The sequence below is a fragment of the Sciurus carolinensis genome, chromosome 7 (assembly GCF_902686445.1).
Source record: "Sciurus carolinensis chromosome 7, mSciCar1.2, whole genome shotgun sequence".
Lineage (NCBI taxonomy): Eukaryota > Metazoa > Chordata > Mammalia > Rodentia > Sciuridae > Sciurus > Sciurus carolinensis.
This window is the reverse complement of record NC_062219.1, coordinates 121,174,941-121,196,915: the sequence shown is the minus strand read 5'-3', so window position 1 is coordinate 121,196,915 and position 21,975 is coordinate 121,174,941. Positions and strand designations below refer to the sequence as shown.

The window sequence follows — 21,975 nt, the reverse complement described above, 5'->3', positions numbered from 1 at the left end:
GCAAAATTGGGTTGTGCAGAGGCTGACCCTTGAATTTTCTTGGGCCCCAGGACTTCCTTTCAGACATGGCCATGTCAGAGGTAGACCGGTTCATGGAACGGGAGCACCTCATATTCCGCGAGAACACGCTCGCCACTAAAGCCATAGAAGAGTATATGAGATTGATTGGTCAGAAATACCTCAAGGATGCCATTGGTATGGTTCACCCTCAGCCCTCTTCCTAAATCTACCAGATGCTTACCCAAACCCTAAACCTGGCTACCCCAAATCTCAAGTCCAGAATCCAGGACCCCAACCTCCAAACACCTGGTTTTGTGATTCCTCCAACCTAGACAACTCCCTGCCCCTGCCCTTGGAAAGAGTGACAACTCCCTCTTGTGCCCCTATTCCTCAGGGGAGTTCATTCGTGCTCTGTATGAATCTGAGGAGAATTGTGAGGTAGACCCCATCAAGTGCACGGCATCCAGTCTGGCAGAGCACCAGGCCAACCTGCGAATGTGCTGTGAGTTGGCCCTGTGCAAGGTGGTCAACTCCCATTGGTGAGACTGGGAACGCTGGGCTGGGGGGCCAGGGTTGGGGCAGTTGTGTGTTCATCTGTTCATCCATCTGTCCATCCTAAAAGAGGACTAAGTACCAGTTATGGGCAAAGCATTATTATGGGTGCTATAGAACAGAGCTGAATGTGCCTGGTCCTTGCCCTCAGAGGCCCTCCACTAGAATGAGTATGAGTAGGGACAAATGAGATGCACAGAAAGTCACAGAACCCTTGTAGTGTATGTGAAATGCTGAATAAGACCCTCCCCACCCCACTGCAACATCAGATCAGAGAAGGTAGAACCTTGAGATAAGCAACAAAAAGCTGCCTGGTGCTGGGCTTTGACGATTGGGTTAGGTGCTGCTGTTTACACATGGTGGGAAAGAGACATTTCAGAAGGCTGTGGGACAGGCACTTGTGGGAGGGTGAGAAGGCCCAGGAGCTTTCAGGGACAGTAACTAGAACAGGCTTAATAATGGACGTAGTAGGAAAAATATGTAGATGTAGAGTTAGAATCTAGAAGTCCTCATGTTAAGGAGTTTGAATTCATCAGTAGGTCATAAGATGCCATTAAAGGTGTTGGCACCAGGAACTTTCATGATTGAGAAGATGAAGCCATAAGTACAGTACAGTATGGGGGGTGACCAGAGTAGGGAGGGTGAAGTTCAGGCTATTGGGGGCCACTGTTAATGGGTTAGGAATGAAGATCAGATCTTGCATCAGGGCAGTGATAGGAAACTCAGGAAGGGGCCGCATTGTAAGGACCCTCTGAGGGAAGGATCAGCAGTTGTTGTCAACTGATCGCAAAGGAGGGGGCCTGTCTGTGGGGAGTCAAAGATGACTCAAGAGGCCATGAGGCTGTGGCTGGGAGACTGGTGGCCTCATTGACAGAACCAGGAAAGTCAGGAGGAGGAGCCAGTTGAGATGTGGGGGCGATGGTGAGCTCCGTCTTACACTAGTCGAGTTTAAGGTGTCAGTAGGACATTGAAATGGAACTGGGAGGTGGGGAGAGTGAGCTCTGAGCCATTCCAGGGACTGGGGATCATGCCTGGGGCACGTCCATCCCCATTTCCCTGGAATCCAGAAGAGTTGGGGGGTCCGAGCTCCCTGTACCTCAAGTGACCCTCCATCTCTCTCCCATCTCTGTCTCTCCCTGGTGTCTGTTTTTCTTCTCCTCCTCTCCTTGTCTCTCTCACACACCCCTCCATCTCTCTCCCATGTGTCTCTCTCCCCTCACCTTCTCTCCCCTCCATTTCTCTCTCCCAAATCTGTCTGTCCCCTCTACCATGGCCCTCTTCTTCCAGCACCCTCCCGTCTTCCTCCTGCAGTCCCTTCCTGTCTCTCTTACCTCTGTTTCCACACCCTCACCTCCTACCACCCCCCTCAGCATGTTCCCTGGAAGCTGAGGGTCTCTGGGGCTCAGTCCCGGTCTCTCTCTTTCTTTCTCTCTCTCTCTGTCTCCCCACCCCTTCCCCCCAGCGTGTTCCCGAGGGAGCTGAAGGAGGTGTTTGCATCTTGGCGGCTGCGCTGCGCAGAGCGGGGCCGGGAGGACATCGCCGACAGGCTGATCAGCGCCTCTCTCTTCCTGCGCTTCCTCTGCCCAGCCATTATGTCTCCCAGTCTTTTTGGGCTTATGCAGGAGTACCCAGATGAACAGACCTCACGAACCCTCACCCTCATCGCCAAGGTCATCCAGAACCTGGCCAACTTTTCCAAGTGAGGGACACTTCAGGCATGGGTGGAGTAGGCTCATGGGTGGGTAGGAAGGGTCTCCTGAGTCCCCCAGAGACCCTGAGATGGGTATATGTAAGGCCTATATACAACTGTTACATCTACCTTGTGGACTCCTTGGCCAGGTTTACCTCAAAGGAGGACTTTCTGGGTTTCATGAATGAATTTCTGGAGCTGGAGTGGGGTTCCATGCAGCAGTTCCTGTACGAGATCTCCAACCTGGACACACTGACCAACAGCAGTAGCTTTGAGGGCTACATCGACTTGGGCCGAGAGCTCTCCACACTGCATGCCCTACTCTGGGAGGTGCTGCCCCAGCTCAGCAAGGTCAGCAAGTGCTCCTTCTGCTCCATCCCCAGATGTTTCCAGAGGCACCTGAGGCCTGAGAAACTACCCCCCTGCAGATTTTTTTCTCCCCTATGATCTCATTACCACTACTCCAACCCAGATATCCTCTACCTGCGCCCTCTAAGGCCCTCTTAGAGCCCACCGGTAACAGCCTTGCCCTTCCAGGAAGCCCTTCTGAAGCTGGGCCCACTACCCCGGCTCCTCAATGACATCAGCACAGCCCTAAGGAACCCCAACATCCAAAGGCAGCCAAGCCGCCAGAGTGAGCGGCCCCGGCCGCAGCCCGTGGTGCTGCGGGGGCCGTCAGCTGAGATGCAGGGCTACATGATGCGGGACCTCAACAGGTGAGCCCCCTGGGGGCCCCTACCCCTATGTCTAGGAGCCCCATCTATTCTATTCTGGATATTCTCACTGGGCCCCAGGCACATCTCTCTAGGGCTTGAAAGAAAGGGACAAAGCAGCAAGTTCTCAGGGGAAAATGGTAAGGAGATAGGTACAGGCAGTGGGAGTCCTTCAAAGCCAGAGGGAACAAAGAACACAGAGCCCCAGAAGTGCCAAGGCTCCTCCAGCTCGCAGCTTAGTTGTAAGCCAAGGGGATCCCCACTGCAGGCTCTGATTTGCTTTGTTCCTCTGCCCACCCATGCTTGTCTCTAGGCTGAGGTTGAGCCAGTGCACATTGGTTCAGCCATGGGGTGTCAAAATAATCAAATATCTCTGTATGACTCAGAAAATAAGGACCCCCTCTCCGGCCTACCACCAGAACCCCGCAGACCTCCCCAAGATCCAGCACTTAGAGAAGCAGCAGCTGGAAGCCTAGCAGCCCCCAGAGGCTGTTCTGGAGCCTCAGCATTTGTTCTGATGGGCAGGCCCCTGGCCTTATTTGATGATCACCCTGCTGTTCTCTGCCCATGTCTTTCCCTCCGTAACACCATACCCATTCACTATTCTCACTGCTCCTGCCATCCATCCACGCCTTGCTCCTTCTCTTTGTGCTCGCCCCTCTTTCCATCTCTCTCCAGCTCCATCGACCTTCAGTCCTTCATGGCTCGAGGCCTCAACAGGTGAGGGGCTCTCCCCTCCCCAGCCCTCGTCTCCTTTCCTGTCAGCTCCCTCTCCCCCTCCCTCTGACCTTCACCCAACTCCTCTCCTCAGTGCACCTCATCTCCTTCATATCTTCCCAGACCTGCCCTCATTCCTCCTCTTGCTGCCCCCATCTTCCCTCCTCTAGGCCTCACCCTTTACCCAGGGGGCCTTGTCCTTTCCCTTTTCCCACCTTTTCCCTCCCATCCTCCCTGCCTACCTCTTCAGGGCTGTCATCACTGACTCTCAGCCCTTCCCTGTAGGTCCCAATTTTCACTTAAGGTTTGTATAGTCCCAGAGGCTCAGTTGCCTGTAGCCTGGCTTTACCTGCTGCTTGTGTGTCCCCTTTCCTTCAACAGTTCTATGGACATGGCTCGCCTCCCCTCCCCAACCAAGGAAAAGCCACCCCCACCCCCCCCTGGGGGCGGTAAAGATCTGTTCTACGTGAGCCGACCACCACTGGCCAGGTCCTCCCCAGCATACTGCACAAGCAGCTCGGACATCACAGAGCCAGAGCAGAAGATGCTGAGTGTCAACAAGAGTGTGTCCATGCTGGACCTGCAGGGTGATGGGCCTGGTGGCCGCCTCAACAGCAGTAGTGTTTCCAACCTGGCAGCTGTCGGGGACCTGCTGCACTCAAGCCAGGCCTCGCTGACAGCGGCCTTAGGGCTGCGGCCTGCTCCTGCTGGACGGCTCTCCCAGGGGAGTGGGTCATCCATCACAGCGGCAGGCATGCGCCTCAGCCAGATGGGTGTCACCACGGACGGTGTCCCTGCCCAGCAACTACGCATCCCCCTCTCCTTCCAGAACCCTCTATTCCACATGGCTGCTGATGGGCCGGGGCCCCCAGCAGGCCACGGAGGGAGTGGCGGCCATGGCCCACCCTCTTCCCATCACCACCACCACCACCATCACCACCACCGAGGTGGAGAGCCCCCAGGGGACACCTTTGCCCCATTCCATGGTTATAGCAAGAGTGAGGACCTCTCCTCAGGGGTCCCCAAGCCCCCTGCAGCCTCCATCCTTCACAGCCACAGCTACAGTGATGAGTTTGGACCCTCTGGCACTGACTTCACCCGTCGGCAGCTCTCACTCCAGGACAACCTGCAGCACATGCTGTCCCCTCCCCAGATCACCATTGGTCCCCAGAGGCCAGCCCCCTCAGGGCCCGGAGGTGGGAGCGGTGGGGGCAGTGGCGGGGGTGGTGGGGGGCAGCCACCTCCATTGCAGAGGGGCAAGTCTCAGCAGTTGACGGTCAGTGCTGCCCAGAAACCCCGGCCATCCAGCGGGAACCTATTGCAGTCTCCAGAGCCGAGTTATGGCCCTGCCCGTCCACGACAACAGAGCCTCAGCAAGGAGGGCAGCATTGGGGGCAGCGGTGGCAGTGGTGGCGGAGGGGGTGGGGGGCTCAAGCCCTCCATCACCAAGCAGGTAGGTGAGGGAAGAGGAAGGCAGGGTGGGGAAGGCAGCAGTGGAGGTGGAGCAGTCTGTGCTCTGAGGTTTCGATTTCTCACCACCTTTCATGAATTAAACAATTGTGTGTTAAGGGCCTGCAGTGTGACGGGCAGTTGGTACTGTGGAGATGATGGGGAACAAAAGTAAATGCTTGCCCTGATAGCACTCTCATTCCAGAGAGGAGACACGATCAATTGCTTCTTGAGCCCCTGGGGGTGGGGTGGGGACTGGGGATATTGGCTAGAGCAGGGGAACAGGCATGGGACCGTCATGTTTGTTGGCTGTGTTCTCTCCCTCTGAATGTGCCCTGCCTTTTCTGCTCTGTTCGCCTCCACTTTGCCTTGTCCCAGCATTCTCAGACGCCATCCACACTGAACCCCACAATGCCAGCCTCTGAGCGAACTGTGGCCTGGGTCTCCAATATGCCTCACCTGTCGGCTGACATCGAGAGTGCCCACATTGAGCGGGAAGAGTACAAGCTCAAGGAGTATTCAAAATCGATGGATGAGAGCCGGCTAGACAGGGTATGCTGGTACCTGCCACCCAAAGTTTCAGTTCTTCCTTTCACCCACAGGGGAGACGTGTAGTCACTCCAAGAGAAACATCTAGGCTCAGGCAGTTAGTTATAGGAGAAAGAAAAGACAAACACATATCCCCTTTTGAGAAGCCTCAGTTCATTAGGAGAACCAGACACAATCAGCTTAAAAGGCAATTCAGCTACACTGTAGACTGTCGAGGAAGAAACACATTCTGTTCTAGGCTTGCCACCATGTTCTTCTCCAGGAGGAACCAAAGGCCTGCTTTTATTACTGCTCAGGAAAGGAAGTTACTTCCCTAGCAGTGAGAGCTACCCAGTTGGGCTGAGGCAGAGGGTTTGGCAGCTGTACTACAAGTGGTATCAGGGTAATCCAGTTACTATCCCATAGGCATATGTGGCAAAGGCTTGATGGGCAAGGGTCTTTTAAATTGTTTTTCCTGTTCTGGGCTTCAGATGCAGAATCCTTGAGAAAGACTCCAGACTAGCACTATCCAGATCATTCTGAAGTGAAGAAAATGTTCTGTAATCTGCATTGTTTGTGGCTGCTGTATCAGACATGGCTTTTTGTGATCCAGAACTAAATTTGTATTGTCAGTTAACTTTTAAATAGCTACATTTGGGCTAAGAAGGTAACTGAGTAGTAGTTTGTGCTTACTCTGTGTGAGGCCCTAGGTTTGATCCCTAGCACTACAAAAATAAAAGTAAAATAAATAGCTATGTGAGGTTTGGGTCTATCACATTAGCATAGCTTTAGACTCCAGAGCCAGTAGGACAGATAAAATGATTCTTCTGAGTTCTCCCATTCCCAGAATTTCCAGGGTCAGATTAGCAGAAAGGCATTCCTAAATTCTTAGCCTGAGATTCCCTTAATACCACCTACCCTCAGGACAAAGCTAAGGAGGGAGTGTAAGACAGTACCTGCCCCTCCCACATCCAGTGTCTTTGTTTCTCCCATGTGTTCGGTCCTGGCGAGTCACTTTTTAGTTTCTAGGTAAGTTTATTTAAGGTGTGCCTGTGGGCCTGTCTAGGTTGCCCTGTGAGGCCTCATGATCCAGTGGACACACTTCTCAGGGTGTAGGTCTGTGACCTTGCTTCATCTTAAAGGAGCTTTGCATCATGGCAGGGCACTCTCAAAAGCAGGCCTGAGTGAGTGTAATTCACAGGCAAAGGGTTGGATGTCCTTCCCCCTGTGGTGGCTGTGCTGGGCAGACGGGTGGGGGCTGGGTGGCTGGATGGGGCAGAGCACTCCTCATAGTGCGGGGTCTTGTGCCCGGCGGGCAGGTAAAGGAGTATGAGGAAGAGATCCATTCACTGAAGGAGCGACTGCACATGTCCAACCGGAAGCTGGAAGAGTATGAGCGGAGGCTGCTGTCCCAGGAAGAACAGACCAGCAAAATCCTGATGCAGTATCAGGCCCGACTAGAGCAGAGTGAAAAGAGGCTCAGGCAGCAGCAGGTGGAGAAGGATTCACAGATCAAGAGCATCATTGGCAGGTGAGGGGCGGCCCGGGGAGGGGTAGCAAGGGAGAGCCTAAGGCTGAAGGGAGCGAGAGTGAGCCACTCCTCCAACCCCAGTGCCCAACTCAGGAGACCATCAGGACAGCCTACCACTCTCTTCCCAGGGAAACCATCCACTCATCTCCTGCTTAGGGCATTAAATGTTTCTTTGCTAAACCCTGACATTTCTTCTAGTACCGTACTTTTGAAGTCCTTGGAAAATATGACAGTTACTGTCCAACCATCACTGTGTTTAGACAGAACCTGGGTCAGGTCTCCCTGATTGGTTATTCTCAATCCAGCCTGTGAGATTCACCCCAAAGCTGAGCAGGGATCCCTAGCCAGAGGAGCCCCTGAACACCCCCATCTCGGGCACAGCCTCCCTTTCTAGCCTTGGTAAGGTATGCCATCAGAAAGGGCCATTTAGCCTGTGCATGTTTCTAACTGCTTCACCAAGCCCTGGACTCCAAAAGAGGTGTCTCAGCAAGGGGATCAGATGTTATTCCAAACCAGAGCCAGCTCCATTTTGATCCACTACAAATGTATTTTTTTTTAATTAAAATTTTTTTTTTGTAGATGGACAGCATGCCTTTATTTTATTCATTTATTTTTGTGTTGCTAAGGATTGAACTCAGTGCCTTACAGGTGCTAGGCAAGTGCTCTACCAGAGCTACAGCCCCAGCCCATTACAAATGTATTTCTTAGAAGAAACTGGAATAAAAGGGCTTCTTGACTGGAAACATTTTTTGAAATCACTGTTCTAATTGATATCATTTATGAAAGAAACTTGAAAGGCAGGGAGATGCTGGGAATGATAAGGATTGTAGGGACTCCTCCTGGGCTAGGAGGTACTCTAAGGACTGCCACTGGAGATGGCCTAGGTTCACTGAAGTGGCATGGGGTCACAGAAGCCTGGTCTTCAGCCACAAAGGTTCTAAGGGAATAGTACTGCTGTCCCCGTTGGGAAGGGGGCTGAGGGTGTCTGGGTGCTAGAGGTCTTTGAAGGCACAGAAGGCTACCCTCACCACAGAGATATGAGGGTCCCTGAGAGGAAGAAGGAGAGTAGCACCCTGAGTGACAGGGAATCTTTTGATTCATGACAATGGAGGGATTTTAAGAAGGGGAGAAGGAAGACAGGCTTTTCCAGAGAGCTGCAGGGGTTTCCCAGGATCAGGAGTTCCATTGACAGGCTCCAAGCCCGTGCCCGCCACTAACCCCACTGAAGCCCGTCCCTTCAGGCTGATGCTGGTGGAGGAGGAGCTGCGCCGGGACCACCCCGCCATGGCTGAGCCGCTGCCTGAACCGAAGAAGAGGCTGCTCGACGCTCAGGTGGAAATTACAATGTCATTTATCTTCTCCGTGTCCCATCCCCATCCATCCCACTGTCCTTTGTGCTCTCACTGCACCAGCCACCCCAGCCCCATCGCCATTTGTCTCTCATTGTCCTCCGTTTGTCTACTGGCCACTCCACGCAGCCCCCAAGTGACCCATCTTCATCCCATCGTCTATGCCTTTGTCACTCCTGGCAGTGTCAGCCCCACCCCTGTACCTTCCTGCCCCATCTTCCCACTCCTGTCTGTGGCTCAGGACCTCCTGCTAGATCCTCACCCTTTCTACCCCTAGACCCCTCCCAGTTCCTAGAAGCCCTGCCCATTGTTTGCCCTGTTGAAGGCAGGAGTTTACCCTCCTCTGAACTCTTCTTGGGCAAGAAGGGCTAGAAGTTGCTCTTTGCTAGAATGGAGCACAGGGAAGTCTGAGTGGTAGTTTCCCCAGGCCCTGGAGACTTGGGGTCCCTAACACCTTTGTTCTCCTGGCTCCCCATTCTGACTCCTTGGGCAGCTTCTGCAAAGCCTCCTCTTCCTGGCTCTTCAGATCTTGAAGGCCTCCCTGGAAACCCCCACCCCACCCCAGTCCCTCAGTGTTTTAAGTCCAGCCTCCCTTTGGCCTTCCTCCCACTTGGATCTCACACCTAACTCACCCTCCAGCTCCCTGCCACCACCCTTTGCTCACCAGTTATGGTGAGCCTGAGGTTCCCTTCCACACCTTACCCATTGCTTTTCCAAAATTCTGCTCTTCCGTACCCATACTCCTCCTTCCTCTGCTCTGACCACCAGGCCTCTCCACCCCTACCACCAAGGCTCCTGACCCCATGACCCCACTCTCTCCCCCTGCAGCTCCTCATCAGGTAATTCTCCTGGTTCCGCTTTGACAACTGGCGGAGGACACAGGGGGAGGTGACTCCGGACCACTGCAGGTTGGTCGTGAAGCCTACCCCCTCCACTCTTCAGTGCCTCTCTCCCCTCACTGCTGCCCTCCACCCCCAAAGAACCTCCACAGACCCCACCCTCCTGACACCTCTGCACAGACCCATCTCCCAAGGTATACCACTCAGAGACCACATGCTGACACCTCCCTGCAACTGCACCAGGAGGCCTTAGCAATAGTTTGACCCTCCACAGACCCAGCACATTCACAGGTCACACCCCTTTCCTCCAGACCCACCTTTCCCAGCCTCCTCCTGACTCTGCACCCTCCTCTTCCTCTACCTCTCCAGTGTATGTCTGTCACCCCCCATTTCACCAGAGCGTCCTTGGGGGTTGGACTTTATTAATGGGGTGGAGGTGATGCTGGGTTGGGGGACCTTGGCTATAGGGGCTGTGCCGATTGCAGCAGGTAGGTTGGGATTTCCTCTTCCTTCCCTAACCCTGGTTCTCTACCCACTCCTTCTTCCCTCTCCTCTCACTCTCTTCCTCCCTTATACCTGTGAGGTAGAAGGCATTTGGGGTTCATGTTAGTCCCTAGCTTGGTGGGAATTGGGAGTGGGCACTTAACTCAGGGGGACTTTGAGGGGTCCTGGAAAAGGCTGTTGAGGTATCCTGATAGTAGGCAGGGTGGGTGGAACAAGAAGGAGCAAGGAAACTTGGACAGATGTTAGGACGTGGACTGCCCTTGTGGCCTGGGAGTTTGGAGAGTGAGACATCTTAGATCACATCATGGGCTCAGTGGCCATGTTCTTTCCTAGGCAGAGGTGATAGGAACAGCATATTAAATAACCTCTATTCTGTCAGAGCTCACATCCTGGGTTGCTAATGCTACTCACTCCCCCCATCTCCTGCCACCCAGTGGCCTACTGGACACACAATCATACCTAAAAAGATAGTAAATGGGAACCTGTCAGCCACAGACATCATTTCTGAGACGCGTTATTTTTGTGGGATTGATCTGCAGTGGGCAGCGGCTCCTCGCATTGTAATTTTAACTCTGCCTGCCCAGCCTCTCTTGTCAAAGTAGTTAGTGATCTGTAAACGGATGCTAAAAGGCACCAGGGGACCTTGCCATTTAAAGGACTCCTGCAGTGAATTCTTTTGTAAAATGAATAATGACACCCTAATTTATCTCCTTTCTAAATTTGGGTCCATGGGGGTGTAGGGGGCTTGCCTATGTGCTGTCACCAGCAGACATGCAGAGGGAAGGAAATCTGAGGATTCCTTTCCCTGCTCTCCCGCCATACTCAAGCTACCCTACCACACGAAATTTCCTCCCCCACTGACTGGCAGTGTGAGATACCAGTCACGTAAGAGGGAAGCTTTGCCTAAGATTGGGGTTTGGGTGACCTGAGAGGTGAGTCCTGGATCCTGGGATGGAAGGAAGCTGATCTGGAACTCTCTACTGGTATCCTTTGGAGATTTGGTCAGACATAGCTATGCTGCCAGGCCTAAATGTCCTGTGGCCCAGAAAGTAATATGTATGATTTTTCTAAAGCACTTGTGGGTATTGGTCCCTCTGCAAATCAGCCATTAATTTAAAAACCAGTTTTGAGCACAAATTTTAAAAAGCCAGATGAATGACCCAGAGGTGTAGGGGAATTCAGGTGGCTTTTTTCTTCTCTCCCAGCAGAGGAACAGGAGGTCGGGCTGAGGGCAGGAACCAGAAGTTGGTCCAGGAGCAGTAGGAGGTGATGAGAACAGGACCTGGGTGGGAGTAGGGGTCAGGCACCCCTCACCCTCCACCTGGGATCCCAGGGAGAACTGAAAGGAAGGTGGGGGTGGAAAGGAATGGAGCCAGTTACTGCTTCCTGGGGATGAAGAGATTGGGGCATGCTGCGTCTCTGCAGAAGCTCCTAGTCATTTCCACCAAGTGTGTGAGAGAGGCAGCCCTCCCACAAGATTTTCCCTTCCCACATCACTTCCCTGAATCCCCTTCCTTTCCCCCCAGTACAGTTAAACCTCTCTAATTTGGGATGTTATATTTGAGAAGATGGCCACTCTGAATAAGTGACAAATCTGAATGACAGTGTCTATTTAATGAAATGCATGTCTTCAAAATATATACAGTAAGTAGAACTCGGTGAACAAGGCCCTCAGGGAAGCATGCCTTAATGAATAGATAGGAATGAAAAGTTTGTTTGCTGGTATAGGTTAAATATCCCCTCCCACAGACACATTTCCACCACTAATTTGCTTAGCCCACCCTTTCTTCACAGATAAAGGAAAACTCAAGCCCAGTTTTTGTTCAAATTATGAAAAAATTCCAAGTCCACAGGGGTTTGGATTAATGAGGTTTTGCTGTACTGCCTCCCTTGGTTCCTCCATACAAAATTCCTACCTGAGGCTGGGGGTGGACTGGGAGGGGGTTCCAAGAGGAGGCGGGTGGGCTGGGAGGGGAAATATAGGTGAAGCTAGCGGAGTTAGGTTGGGGGTGAGGTGGGAGCTTGCTGCTTTTGAACTGGTTTCGGGGTGTGATACTCTGGGTTGAAGGCTTGAAGGCCCCTGTTAGGAGTCTGGGAAATGAGTGTCTCCCTGATCCCAGAGGATCCTACAGGTGAGAAACAAACAGGAGGATGGTGGGGACTGTCCTGGGAGGAGGAGGTGGACATGGCTTATGGAGTGGGTTGGCTAGTGGGGAGGTCACTGAAAGGGGTCTGGCATCCAGGCCCCTGCGAAGCGTCTCAATAAGTCCGCGCTCTCCTCTTTGGTATCTTGCAGGAGAGGCAGCTTCCCCCCTTGGGTCCAACAAACCCGCGTGTGACGCTGGCCCCACCTTGGAACGGCCTGGCCCCCCCAGCCCCGCCCCCCCCACCCCGGCTGCAGATCACGGAGAACGGCGAGTTCCGAAACACCGCAGACCACTAGCCCACCCAGCATCACAGACCTCCTCCTTCCCTGTGCACCCCACCCCGGAACAGCATCAACTACCAGGACTGGACGTCACCGAGGGACAGTGGGATTGCCTCCCTGAATGCCTCCTTGGGGGTCACAGATCCCCCACCCCCACTGCACCATTTCTAGGAGGGAGAGTGGGAACCCTCAGCCGCCCTCTCTTCCTTCCTGTCGGGGTGCTGCCCCCTCTCTGACCCCCAGGGACCCATGCCCCAGGACACCTCCTAACCCACACAGACCCCCTTCACTCCGGGGTGCTATCCCCATCCTCTGCCTCATCGTTCCCCTGAGCACTGGGGGACAGACCCTCACCCCCACCCTGGGGGTGTGGCACCTCCAAACTTTCAACTTCAGGGTGATTTTTTAGCAGTAACCAGAGCTGACAATCTAACTCCTTTCCACCGCCCCATTTTTGGCCTCCCCTGCCCCCCTTGTTATGGGGAGGGGACCCCGGGTGAGGGGGCCCTATTACCCCTTGATTTCTCAGGAGCGTCTGGGGGGGCTCAGCACGCACAAACTCCTACTCCTCCTACCACTCTTAAATTTATTCCCTCCCCACCCAGAACCCAGATGGGGTGGAGGGGGCCTCCGGGGCAGGGAGGGGGCGGCAAGGGGGGAATGGGAGCTATCTCCCCTTCTTCCCACACCTGATCTGCTCTCGGCTGGTCCCAGAGCGGGGTGAGGGGGCCTATGCCCCCCCCTCCCCCAGTGTGTTGGGGTGGGGTGGAATTGAGGTTAGGGTGAGGGGTTAGGGTTTAGGGAGGGTGTGTGTGTTGGGGAGGACAGATTGATTCATCTGCCCTACCCTGACACACACAATCCCCTGCCCCTCCCCTCTCTCTTGGTCTCTACTCCCAGGGGGAGGGGGGAACTTACTCTAGGAAAAGCCATGTCTCTCTCCTCCAGGGTGGGGGGACCTGTGTTGGAGGAGGGGTGTTGGGGGCCCCCTTCCATGACTCTGTCCCCCTGGGGAGGTAGGACAGGGCTGGGCTTCCTCTCATCCTCCCCGCCCCAATCTCCTTTCACCTCCCTCCCTCCCGCCAGCTCCACAATTTTTCGGTGTTTCTCTGTACATAGCTCTCTGGCGGGATAGGGGAGGTAGGATGGATGGGGTTTGGGGTGGGTAGGCCGTGGGAGGGGAGAAGTCCCTCCCTGGCACCCCCTCCTCCCTGACTGCTGTCCCCTACTCAGCCTTGCCCCCCTCATCCCTTCTTGCGTTTGGTATTGAGACACTTCCCAGACTCCACCCTTCTTTCTTTTGTATGGACAGTTCCCCTTCAATCCCATCCCACTACACACATACACCCAGCCGGGGCCAAATTTATACTTATATAAAAGTTGTAAATATGTGAAATTTTATCCCTATGCCCTTTCCTCTGCTTTCCCCACGTCAGACCCTACCCCTGAACCCTTTCCTCCTCTCTTTGGCTGTTGTAATTATCTGGGGTTTGTACTGTACATATCCGGGGTGTGTGTGTGTGGGCTGGGGGCGACCCCTCTGTACAGAGCTTCCTGGCCCCCTCCCCCCGACCCTTCCCTTCCCTCCCACCCACCCCCTTCAGGGTAGGGAGATGCTCTTCCTGCCTGTTTTATTTTGTTTTCTCGTTCTCTCTCCCCGCCCCACTCCCAGCCTCCTCTATCCCCCACCACTACCCCTATTTCTCCACTCCCAGCCCCATTTCCTTTTTTTCTGGAGTGTGTGGTGAAACAGAAAAATCATGTTTAATAAACGGAGATTGTTCTTTTATCGCTGCACTGACTTTATTAGCCTGGGATCTACAGATTGACCGGCAAGTGACAGGAACTACTTTTGATTGTGATGCGGGGTAGTAAACCCGCAACCAGGCCGCATATCTGCCTTGATGCCATGGTCTCATTGTCTACTATCACCCTCCCACTCAAGGAGATTTATTCTGTTTTAGAGCAGGGGTCTAGCTCTCCTCTCACCCACTGCTTCACTTAGCTCTAAGGAGCAGGGATGGTATTTGATGAGAGTCCCAGTATAAATCTACGTATATCCTTTAAAAGAAATTACCTAGAAATAAGGTTTATTTGGTTGTTGGTTAAAATTCTTAGGTGCAAGCCTCCTACCAAAACCCAAATTGGTTCCTTAGCAAATCCGGGTTCCACACCCTCCACTTGCCAGACGAATGATTCTTGCCAGCCTCCAATTCCCCGCATGGAAACAGGACTGCAACACCTACCTCGCATGGTTGGTGGGAGGACACGAAATAATGGGGGCAAGTGACCAGCCCACACAATAGGTGCCCAATTAATCCTGCCCCTCTCAGCACCTACCGGGAGGGGGCGAGTGCTACTTTTAATCACCAGGAAACGCAGCTTTCCGGGGCGACCGAAGGGCTGCACTCTATTAAGCACCAGTTCCCGGTCCTCCGCAGCTGCTGGGACTTCTGCGGCACCCCAACGGCCAACGCCTGAGGATCAGCTGCCTCCTACCAGCCCCGCCCTTCTCGCCAGAACAAGCCAATCATCACGCGGTTTATAGGGCACCGCTCTCCTATTGGCTCACGTTCTAGCTCCGCCCTGCGCACGCGACGGCGGCATCCGACGGAGAGGCGGTGGCTTCCGGCCCGGAACGACGAGGTAGCAGAAAAGGTTCGGGGAAGTCTGATCCGCGTGTTTAACGGTGGGGGCGTGTCGGCGGGGGAGGCTACCCGGTCCACATTCGTGGTGTCGGGGTGGCGGAGGCTTGCCGTGAGCCTATTTCTGCGCGCACCCTGAAACGGAACGGAACGGCGGGCAAGAACCGGCCGGGGCTGGCGAGGTCAGGCTTGGCTGAAGGATTACCTTCTCATCTCCCACGGGGCCTGGAAGTTAAAACCCGGTTGGTGTTTTGTTTTTTCCCCGGTTGAGCGGGACTGTTCTGCAGAAAATGTTACTTACTGAAGTTCCCAAATGTTAATTGGGGAGCAATTGTTTGAGGAGACAAGGGGAACTTTATCCAGGGTTTCTGTGACCCCTTGTCTTTTTTTCCACAGCTTCGGTCGCTCGTAGAGTCTACTCCCCAATTCCCATCTCTTCCTGACCCTCTGGGAGTTTTCCGAGGAACCCATGGATACCTCCACATCTTTGCCTCCCGCACCCACCTCCCTGATCTGCAACCCAGCCCCACGGACAATCCAGATCGAGTTTCCTCAACATAGCTCATCCTTGCTGGAATCCCTGAACCGCCACAGGCTAGAGGGAAAGTTCTGTGATGTGTCCCTCCTGGTGCAGGGTCGGGAACTTAGGGCTCACAAAGCAGTGTTGGCCGCTGCTTCTCCTTACTTCCATGACAAGCTGCTTCTGGGGGATGCACCACGTCTCACCCTGCCAAGTGTCATTGAAGCTGATGCCTTTGAGGGGCTGCTTCAGCTCATTTATTCAGGGCGCCTTCGCCTGCCCCTGGATGCTCTCCCTGCCCATCTCCTTGTAGCCAGTGGCCTTCAGATGTGGCAAGTAGTAGATCAGTGCTCAGAGATTCTTAGAGAACTAGAAAGTTCAGGTGGTGGAATTTCAGCTCGTGGAGCAGCCTCCTACCATGCACTTCTTTCCACCACATCCTCTTCTGGAGGCTGGTGCATTCGCTCTTCCCCTTTCCAGACCCCAGTCCAGTCCTCTGCTTCTACTGAGAGTCCTGCTTCTACTGAGAGCCCAGTGGGAGGGGAGGAGAGTGAACTTGGAGAGGTGTTACAAATTCAGGTGGAGGAAGAGGAGGAGGAGGAGGAGGAGGAGGAGGAAGAGGAGGAAGAGGAGGACCAAGGATCAGCAGCTACACTCTCACAGACTTCTCAACCACAGAGAGTGTCAGGGGGATTTCCCCGTGCTCGTGGATCCCACCCAGTACCTGTATCCACTACTCCCCGCAGGCTTCCAGAGGGTGAGAGTGTATCACTTGAACCTTCTGCCCCACCTACGGCACTACCCCCCAAAATCTTCTATATCAAGCAGGAACCCTTTGAGCCTAAGGAGGAGATATCAGGAAGTGGGACTCAGTCTGGAGGAACAAAAGAGGAGACCAAAGTGTTTCCTGGAGGAGACACTGAAGGGAATGGGGAGCTGAGGTTCTTACTGCCCTCAGGAGCAGGTGCAACATCTGGGGGAGGGAGTCCATCCTGGAAGCCAGTGGATCTTCATGGAAATGAAATCCTGTCAGGGGGTGGAGGACCTGGGGGAGCAGGGCAGGCTGTACATGGGCCTGTGAAGCTAGGGGGAGCACCCCCTGCAGATGGAAAACGCTTTGGTTGCTTGTGTGGAAAGCGGTTTGCAGTAAAGCCCAAACGTGACAGGCACATCATGCTGACCTTCAGCCTTCGGCCTTTTGGCTGTGGCATCTGCAACAAGCGCTTCAAGTTGAAGCACCATCTGACCGAGCACATGAAGACCCATGCTGGAGCCCTGCACGCCTGTCCCCATTGTGGCCGTCGGTTCCGTGTCCATGCCTGTTTCCTTCGCCACCGAGACTTGTGCAAGGGTCAGGGCTGGGCCACTGCCCACTGGACTTACAAGTGACTGCTGAGGCCATGCACTAAATTGTAGAACAAGATAGCCACTGCTGCTGATGCATACTTATCCTTCCTTCCCTAGTCCTGGATCTTGTAATCATGCCAAGAGAGTAGATGTATTATGGACTCCTTATTATTGAGTATAGATCTCAACCTGGCAGATGTGGAAGCTCAGGTTTCTTACCCCAGATTTTTATTAATCACTCTATAGAAAAGTGATTTATAGGCCACTTGATCACTTGCCCATCATGGACTATCTTTTTGTAGTGTTGATACTGTTGAGGAAACCAAATTTCAATTATTTAGTGAGAGACGAGTTAGAGCAAAATGAAACAATGATAAATGTTTTCTTTAGTTTCCGTGAGGGGGTAAAGGAGCTGGTCTCCAATGAGGGATACGTTTAATTTGGAACGCTAGTAATTCAGAGACGAAGCTCTAAGCTTTCCTTTCCTTTGTCATTACTGGAATGATGTGAGCAGAGTTCTTTTTATGTACTCCCCGCCACCTCCTACCCGCAGTGCTAGGGTGAAACCTCAGTCCTTCCACACACTAGAGCAGTGCTCTACCACTGAGCAACACCCCCAGCTCCTGTGTACATTTTTATTGTCCTCTTCCAGAATCAGCTTGTACCTTGCTTTCTCAGCAGTGGACACCTTCCCAATGTCTTTTTTTTTAATGTAGGCGAGCCCTTCAACAAGTTGAGCATTCCAGGTGTCGTTCCTAGAACACTCCTGAATAGAGGATCATCCCCCAGCCCCCTGTGCCTCTTTTGTACCTTTGATCACCGATAATTTGTATATTGATCACAGATGACAAATGTGGCGGTGAACTCGTGAGATGGCAACTAACCTAAAATGCTCTCAGAGTAGCACCACTCTGAACATATTGCCATGGTCAGAGGGACTCAGGGCCACAACTGCACACTCTGAAGGCTAGAGAACCGTGCAAGGGGAGCTCACCACCTTCTTTTCATTCTCACATCTGAGAGCCCTCTGTTGAGAGGTGGAGGCATAAATATTGGAATGGAGTGGAGGAAGATTTAACAGTTACTTAATTTCTTCTAATAAACTTTGCCCTAAAATCTAAAGTGATAGTGGACTGGATTGAGTCATTTGTGTGGAAGAGATGAGAACAGAACTGCAGGGACAAGTGTGATTTTTTTGCAGCTAGGTGATGGTGGAAGAACAGGATGGTTTCACAAGTAGTTCACTATCCTGGACTTGGCTCTGACCTACTGCTGAACACCTTGAGTAAGTTACCTTACCAGAGTTTATACTCTAGGTTTTACTTAGTACTCTGTCTTCTTTGTTTTTTAAAGGGGTGGACTCACTTTTATTTTTGTTTAATTATCTTTTACAATACTGGGAATTAAACACAGGGGCATTTTATCACTAAGCTCCATCCCCCCAGCCCTTTTTATTTTTTATTTTGAGACAGGTTCTGAGTTGCCAAGGCCTTGAATTTGTGATCCTCATGCCTCAGCCTCTCTAAGTCGCTGGGATTACAAGTGTCTGCCCTATGCCTGGCTCACATGGTTTTTACCTCTTATAACCCCCAGCTTCCTGTATTATGTATTATATTTGGTTCATTCTACAAACAGTGCAAAGCACTGTGTTAGACTGTGGTTAATACTGAGCCCTCAAAGAGTTTACAACTCCTAAGCTAGATAAATAATTACTGTATAGTTATGTATAGTGTGAGTCCATGACACTGGACTGGGTGTTTTGGCGCATGCCTGTAATCGGGAGGCTGAGGCAGGAGGATCACAAGTTCAAGACCAGTATCAGCAATTTAGCAAGGCCCTAAGCAACTTAGTGAGACCCTATCTCAAAATAAAAAATAAAAGAAAGGGCTGGGGATGTAGCTCAGTGGTAAAGCACCCTTGGGTTTTAACTCCAGTACAAAAAAAAAACAAAAAACAAAGTTATTAGTTATGGCACTCAGAAGGAAATCAAAGAGTCAGGCACAGTGGGACACACCTGTAATCCCAGCAACTCTGGAGGCTAAGGCAGGAAGATCTTGAGTTCAAAGCCAGCCCAGCAAAAGCAAGGCACTAAGCAACTCAGTGAGACTCTGTCTTTAAATAAAATACAGACTAGGGCTGGGGATGTGACTCAGTGGTCCAGTGCCCCTGAGTTCAATCCCTGGAACCAAAAAAAAAAAGAAATGAAAGAGCTGGGCAAGGTACACACACCTATAATCCCAGCAAGTTGGCAGTTGAGCTGGATTCAATACCCACTCCCACAAAAAAGAAAGAAGGGAATGAAAAATGAAACTTTATGACTGAGAAGGTGAATTCTCCCAAGTTTGTCAGCCTTTGAAAAGAGCCAGGCCGTTGTCCCATTCCTGTGGTAAGGATGTGAACAAACCAGGAAAGGTAGCAGGGAGAGTCCTGTCTTGGATCAACTACAGTCCCACCTTCCTGCCATTCTTGGCACACATTCTTTAAGTAGCTATATCCTGTGGCCATCAGGATCCTTTGGTTGTGAGCATAAATGTTGGTTCTGGCTAATCTTATCAAAATGGAAATTTGTGGAAAGATGCTGGGTGGCTCCTGGCATGGAAGGAAGGGCCCAAAGACCAGCCTTCAGAAGGACAAGGCCTGAAAAATTTAAAAATAAATAAAAATTAAGGACAAGACTTGGGTCAGCCTCAGAGATCCATGGAGCAAGAATTCCTGGGCACATATTTTGGGGTGATGACCCATTCTTGGTTGGTTGGTTGTTTTTGGTGCTTAGATTGAACCTAAGACCTTGTACATACTAAGCATGTGCTCCACCACTGAGTTATACCCTCCAGCCCTGATTTTTGTTTCTTGTATTACTTATCTCAAAATAAAATTTCCCAGCAGAGAACTTTGAGCCTATGTCCTCCCTCTGACCAGAGCACCCTGATGGTATGTCCCCATCAATATGGCAGCAAAATAGGCATGGAATCTTCAAAGGAAAATGGAAGTCCTGGGACAGAAGAGCGAAGAATGGATACGGTAGAGACATACCCCAGGCAGTCTTCATTTGTTACCCATCTGGAGATCCTGAAAGCCTCAGATAAACCTGATACCTAGTGGATGTTCAAGAAATGTTAAACTGGCTGGATGCAGTGGCGCACACCTGTAATCCCAGCAGTTTGGGAGGCTGAGACAGGAGGATTGCGAGTTCAAAACTAGCCTCAGCAATGGTGAGGTGCTAAGCAACTCAGTGAGACCCTGTCTGTAAATAAAATACAAAATAGGGCTGGGGATGTGGCTTAGTGGTAAAGTGCCCCTGAGTTCAATCCCCAGCACATACACACACACAGGGAAATATTAAACTGGAGCCAGGTGCAGAGGTACATACCTATAATCCCACTGGCTAGGGGTGTGGGCTATGGCAGGAGGCTCATAAATTCAAAACCTGCCTCAGCAATTTAGGCCCCAAGCAACTTAGACCTTATCTCAAAATAAAAAATAAAAAGGGTTGGGGATGTGCTCAGCAGTTAAGCACCCCTGGTTTAAATCCCTGGCACCAAAGAAAAACAAAAAATGACCCTACACAACTTCCTTCTACCTCTGTCTGCTGAATTTAAGGCAGCACTACTCCCTTCCTCTAATCCCTATAACACTTTGTTATTAACTTTTATCAAACCAATTAAAATACCTTGATAGCATGTTAAATTTCATGATAAATTTTGCTTTAAACATATTAAACATACTCGTGTTCTCTCTGCCTCTGTCCTTTTCTCCTGATAGTGAAAGAGATACCCTCTTGCTGCCCAAAGCTAGCATCATTCCCATTCCCCCGTTCTTTTAATTATCCACTTTTCTGTGTCCCCACCCTCTGTCTCTGTAGTTGCTTATTAGTATTTAACCATGCTCATGGGGTTGTGAGAATTAATGAATACATGTAAAATACTTAGAACGGTGTTTGTACACACTAATCACTCAGTATCTCTTAGCTAATATGAATAAGACCAGTAGTCATCAGTTCCCCACAACTTTAACTCAAATCAGTTCTCCTAAGGAGGGATTATATACAGAAGGAAAAATATTTTCAACTCAGTTGAAAATGAGGCATTCTATACTCAGTAAAGATTAGAAGTCATTATTACCTAGCTCATCAATGCTGGATCCCAGGGTTCTTTATACTCTCTTCTAACTTTACATACTCCTGAGTGGTTTTATCCCTTTTTTTTTTTTTTTTTTTTGTGGTGCTGGGGATTGAACCCAGGGCCTGTGCTTGCAAGGCAAGCACTCTACCAACTGAGCTATCTCCCCAGCCCTTATCCATTCTTTTGAGTTATACCATTTAAACAGTGATATCTTTATGTCTCCAGTTTTCCTGACTCCCAAACCCACCTGATTTTTTCCTTCAACAGTAAGTGCCAGCTGTGTACCAGGAACTGATGTGAAGAGCAGAAAGTACTATGGGGATTTGAACCCTGGATTAACTTTTTAAGAGATAGATGTTTAAACCAGTTATGTAGATGCTTTGTAGACATCTCAAGTTCAATGTGTCTAGAATGTTCTACCTCACCTGTAACCAGCTGCTCCTCTGTTGTGTGCAGCTTTGGCAGTGGTTCCACCATCCACACGCATGCCTGAGGTTAAAACCTGGGACGATCCCTTGACCCCCCCCCCTCACTTCCCATATTTGTCCTACCAATTCCTTCTTCTAAATATTCCAATTCTTGGATGCATTCCTTCATCTTTAATACCACTGCAACCTCTGACTGGTGGTCGTCTTGGGTCTTGCTTCCCTTTGCATTTCACTCTATGCAGTATGACCAGAGTGAGCTTTCTGAAGCAAAAGATACTATTGCACCACTCACCAGGTTAAACCTTTCCTTAGCTTCCTCTTGCTCATTCATGAAGCCCAGAGGATCTGGTTCCATTATTACCATCTCATTGTTCGTTATGTCTCTCCTCAGCCTCTGCTTCTGCTACTTACGCACATCTCCCAAGGAAATAATCCCAACTCTTATTGGGTATCAGTTTAAACATTATTTCATCTAGAAATCTCCCTGAACATTAGGCCAGGATAGGCCCTCTGCTGTGTGACTCTAATAGTACTTACTAACCTATATCTTTCAATTTTCTTTATTCAATCGTTTGCCAGTTTCCCAGTTCCTGCCCTCACATGCTTATCTTTCA

The 21,975-nt window shown here is 51.3% G+C and overlaps 2 protein-coding genes across 3 annotated transcripts in view; both read left to right on the top strand.

The window, feature by feature from the left end:
* The window catches only part of Syngap1 (synaptic Ras GTPase activating protein 1), a 31,098-nt gene extending 17,016 nt beyond the window's left edge, over positions 1–14,082 (top strand). Inside the window, 11 exon segments of the mRNA XM_047558662.1 lie at positions 51–195; positions 395–539; positions 2,015–2,251; positions 2,392–2,593; positions 2,780–2,958; positions 3,634–3,675; positions 4,054–5,125; positions 5,500–5,673; positions 6,969–7,180; positions 8,422–8,512; positions 12,169–14,082. Coding sequence (XP_047414618.1) covers positions 51–195; positions 395–539; positions 2,015–2,251; positions 2,392–2,593; positions 2,780–2,958; positions 3,634–3,675; positions 4,054–5,125; positions 5,500–5,673; positions 6,969–7,180; positions 8,422–8,512; positions 12,169–12,315 — 2,646 coding nt within the window. The 3' untranslated portion in view covers positions 12,316–14,082.
* An 846-nt stretch (positions 14,083–14,928) lies between these two features.
* Positions 14,929–17,938, top strand: Zbtb9 (zinc finger and BTB domain containing 9). Of its 2 annotated transcripts, none has more exons than XM_047558281.1 (2): positions 14,929–15,127; positions 15,342–17,938. In XM_047558281.1, exon 2 carries the CDS (start codon positions 15,415–15,417, stop codon positions 16,852–16,854), a length of 1,440 nt encoding a protein of 479 aa, XP_047414237.1. In that variant the 5' UTR covers positions 14,929–15,127; positions 15,342–15,414; the 3' UTR covers positions 16,855–17,938. The 2 variants fall into 2 exon arrangements, with proteins under 2 accessions (XP_047414237.1, XP_047414236.1); XM_047558280.1 differs by having other exon boundaries at positions 14,929–15,187.
* The last annotated feature ends 4,037 nt before the right edge of the window (positions 17,939–21,975 follow it).

Coding starts and splice junctions, on each gene's coding strand:
- Zbtb9 (XM_047558281.1), top strand. CDS start 15,415: ATGGATACCTCCACATCTTTGCCTCCCGCACCCACCTCCCTGATCTGC.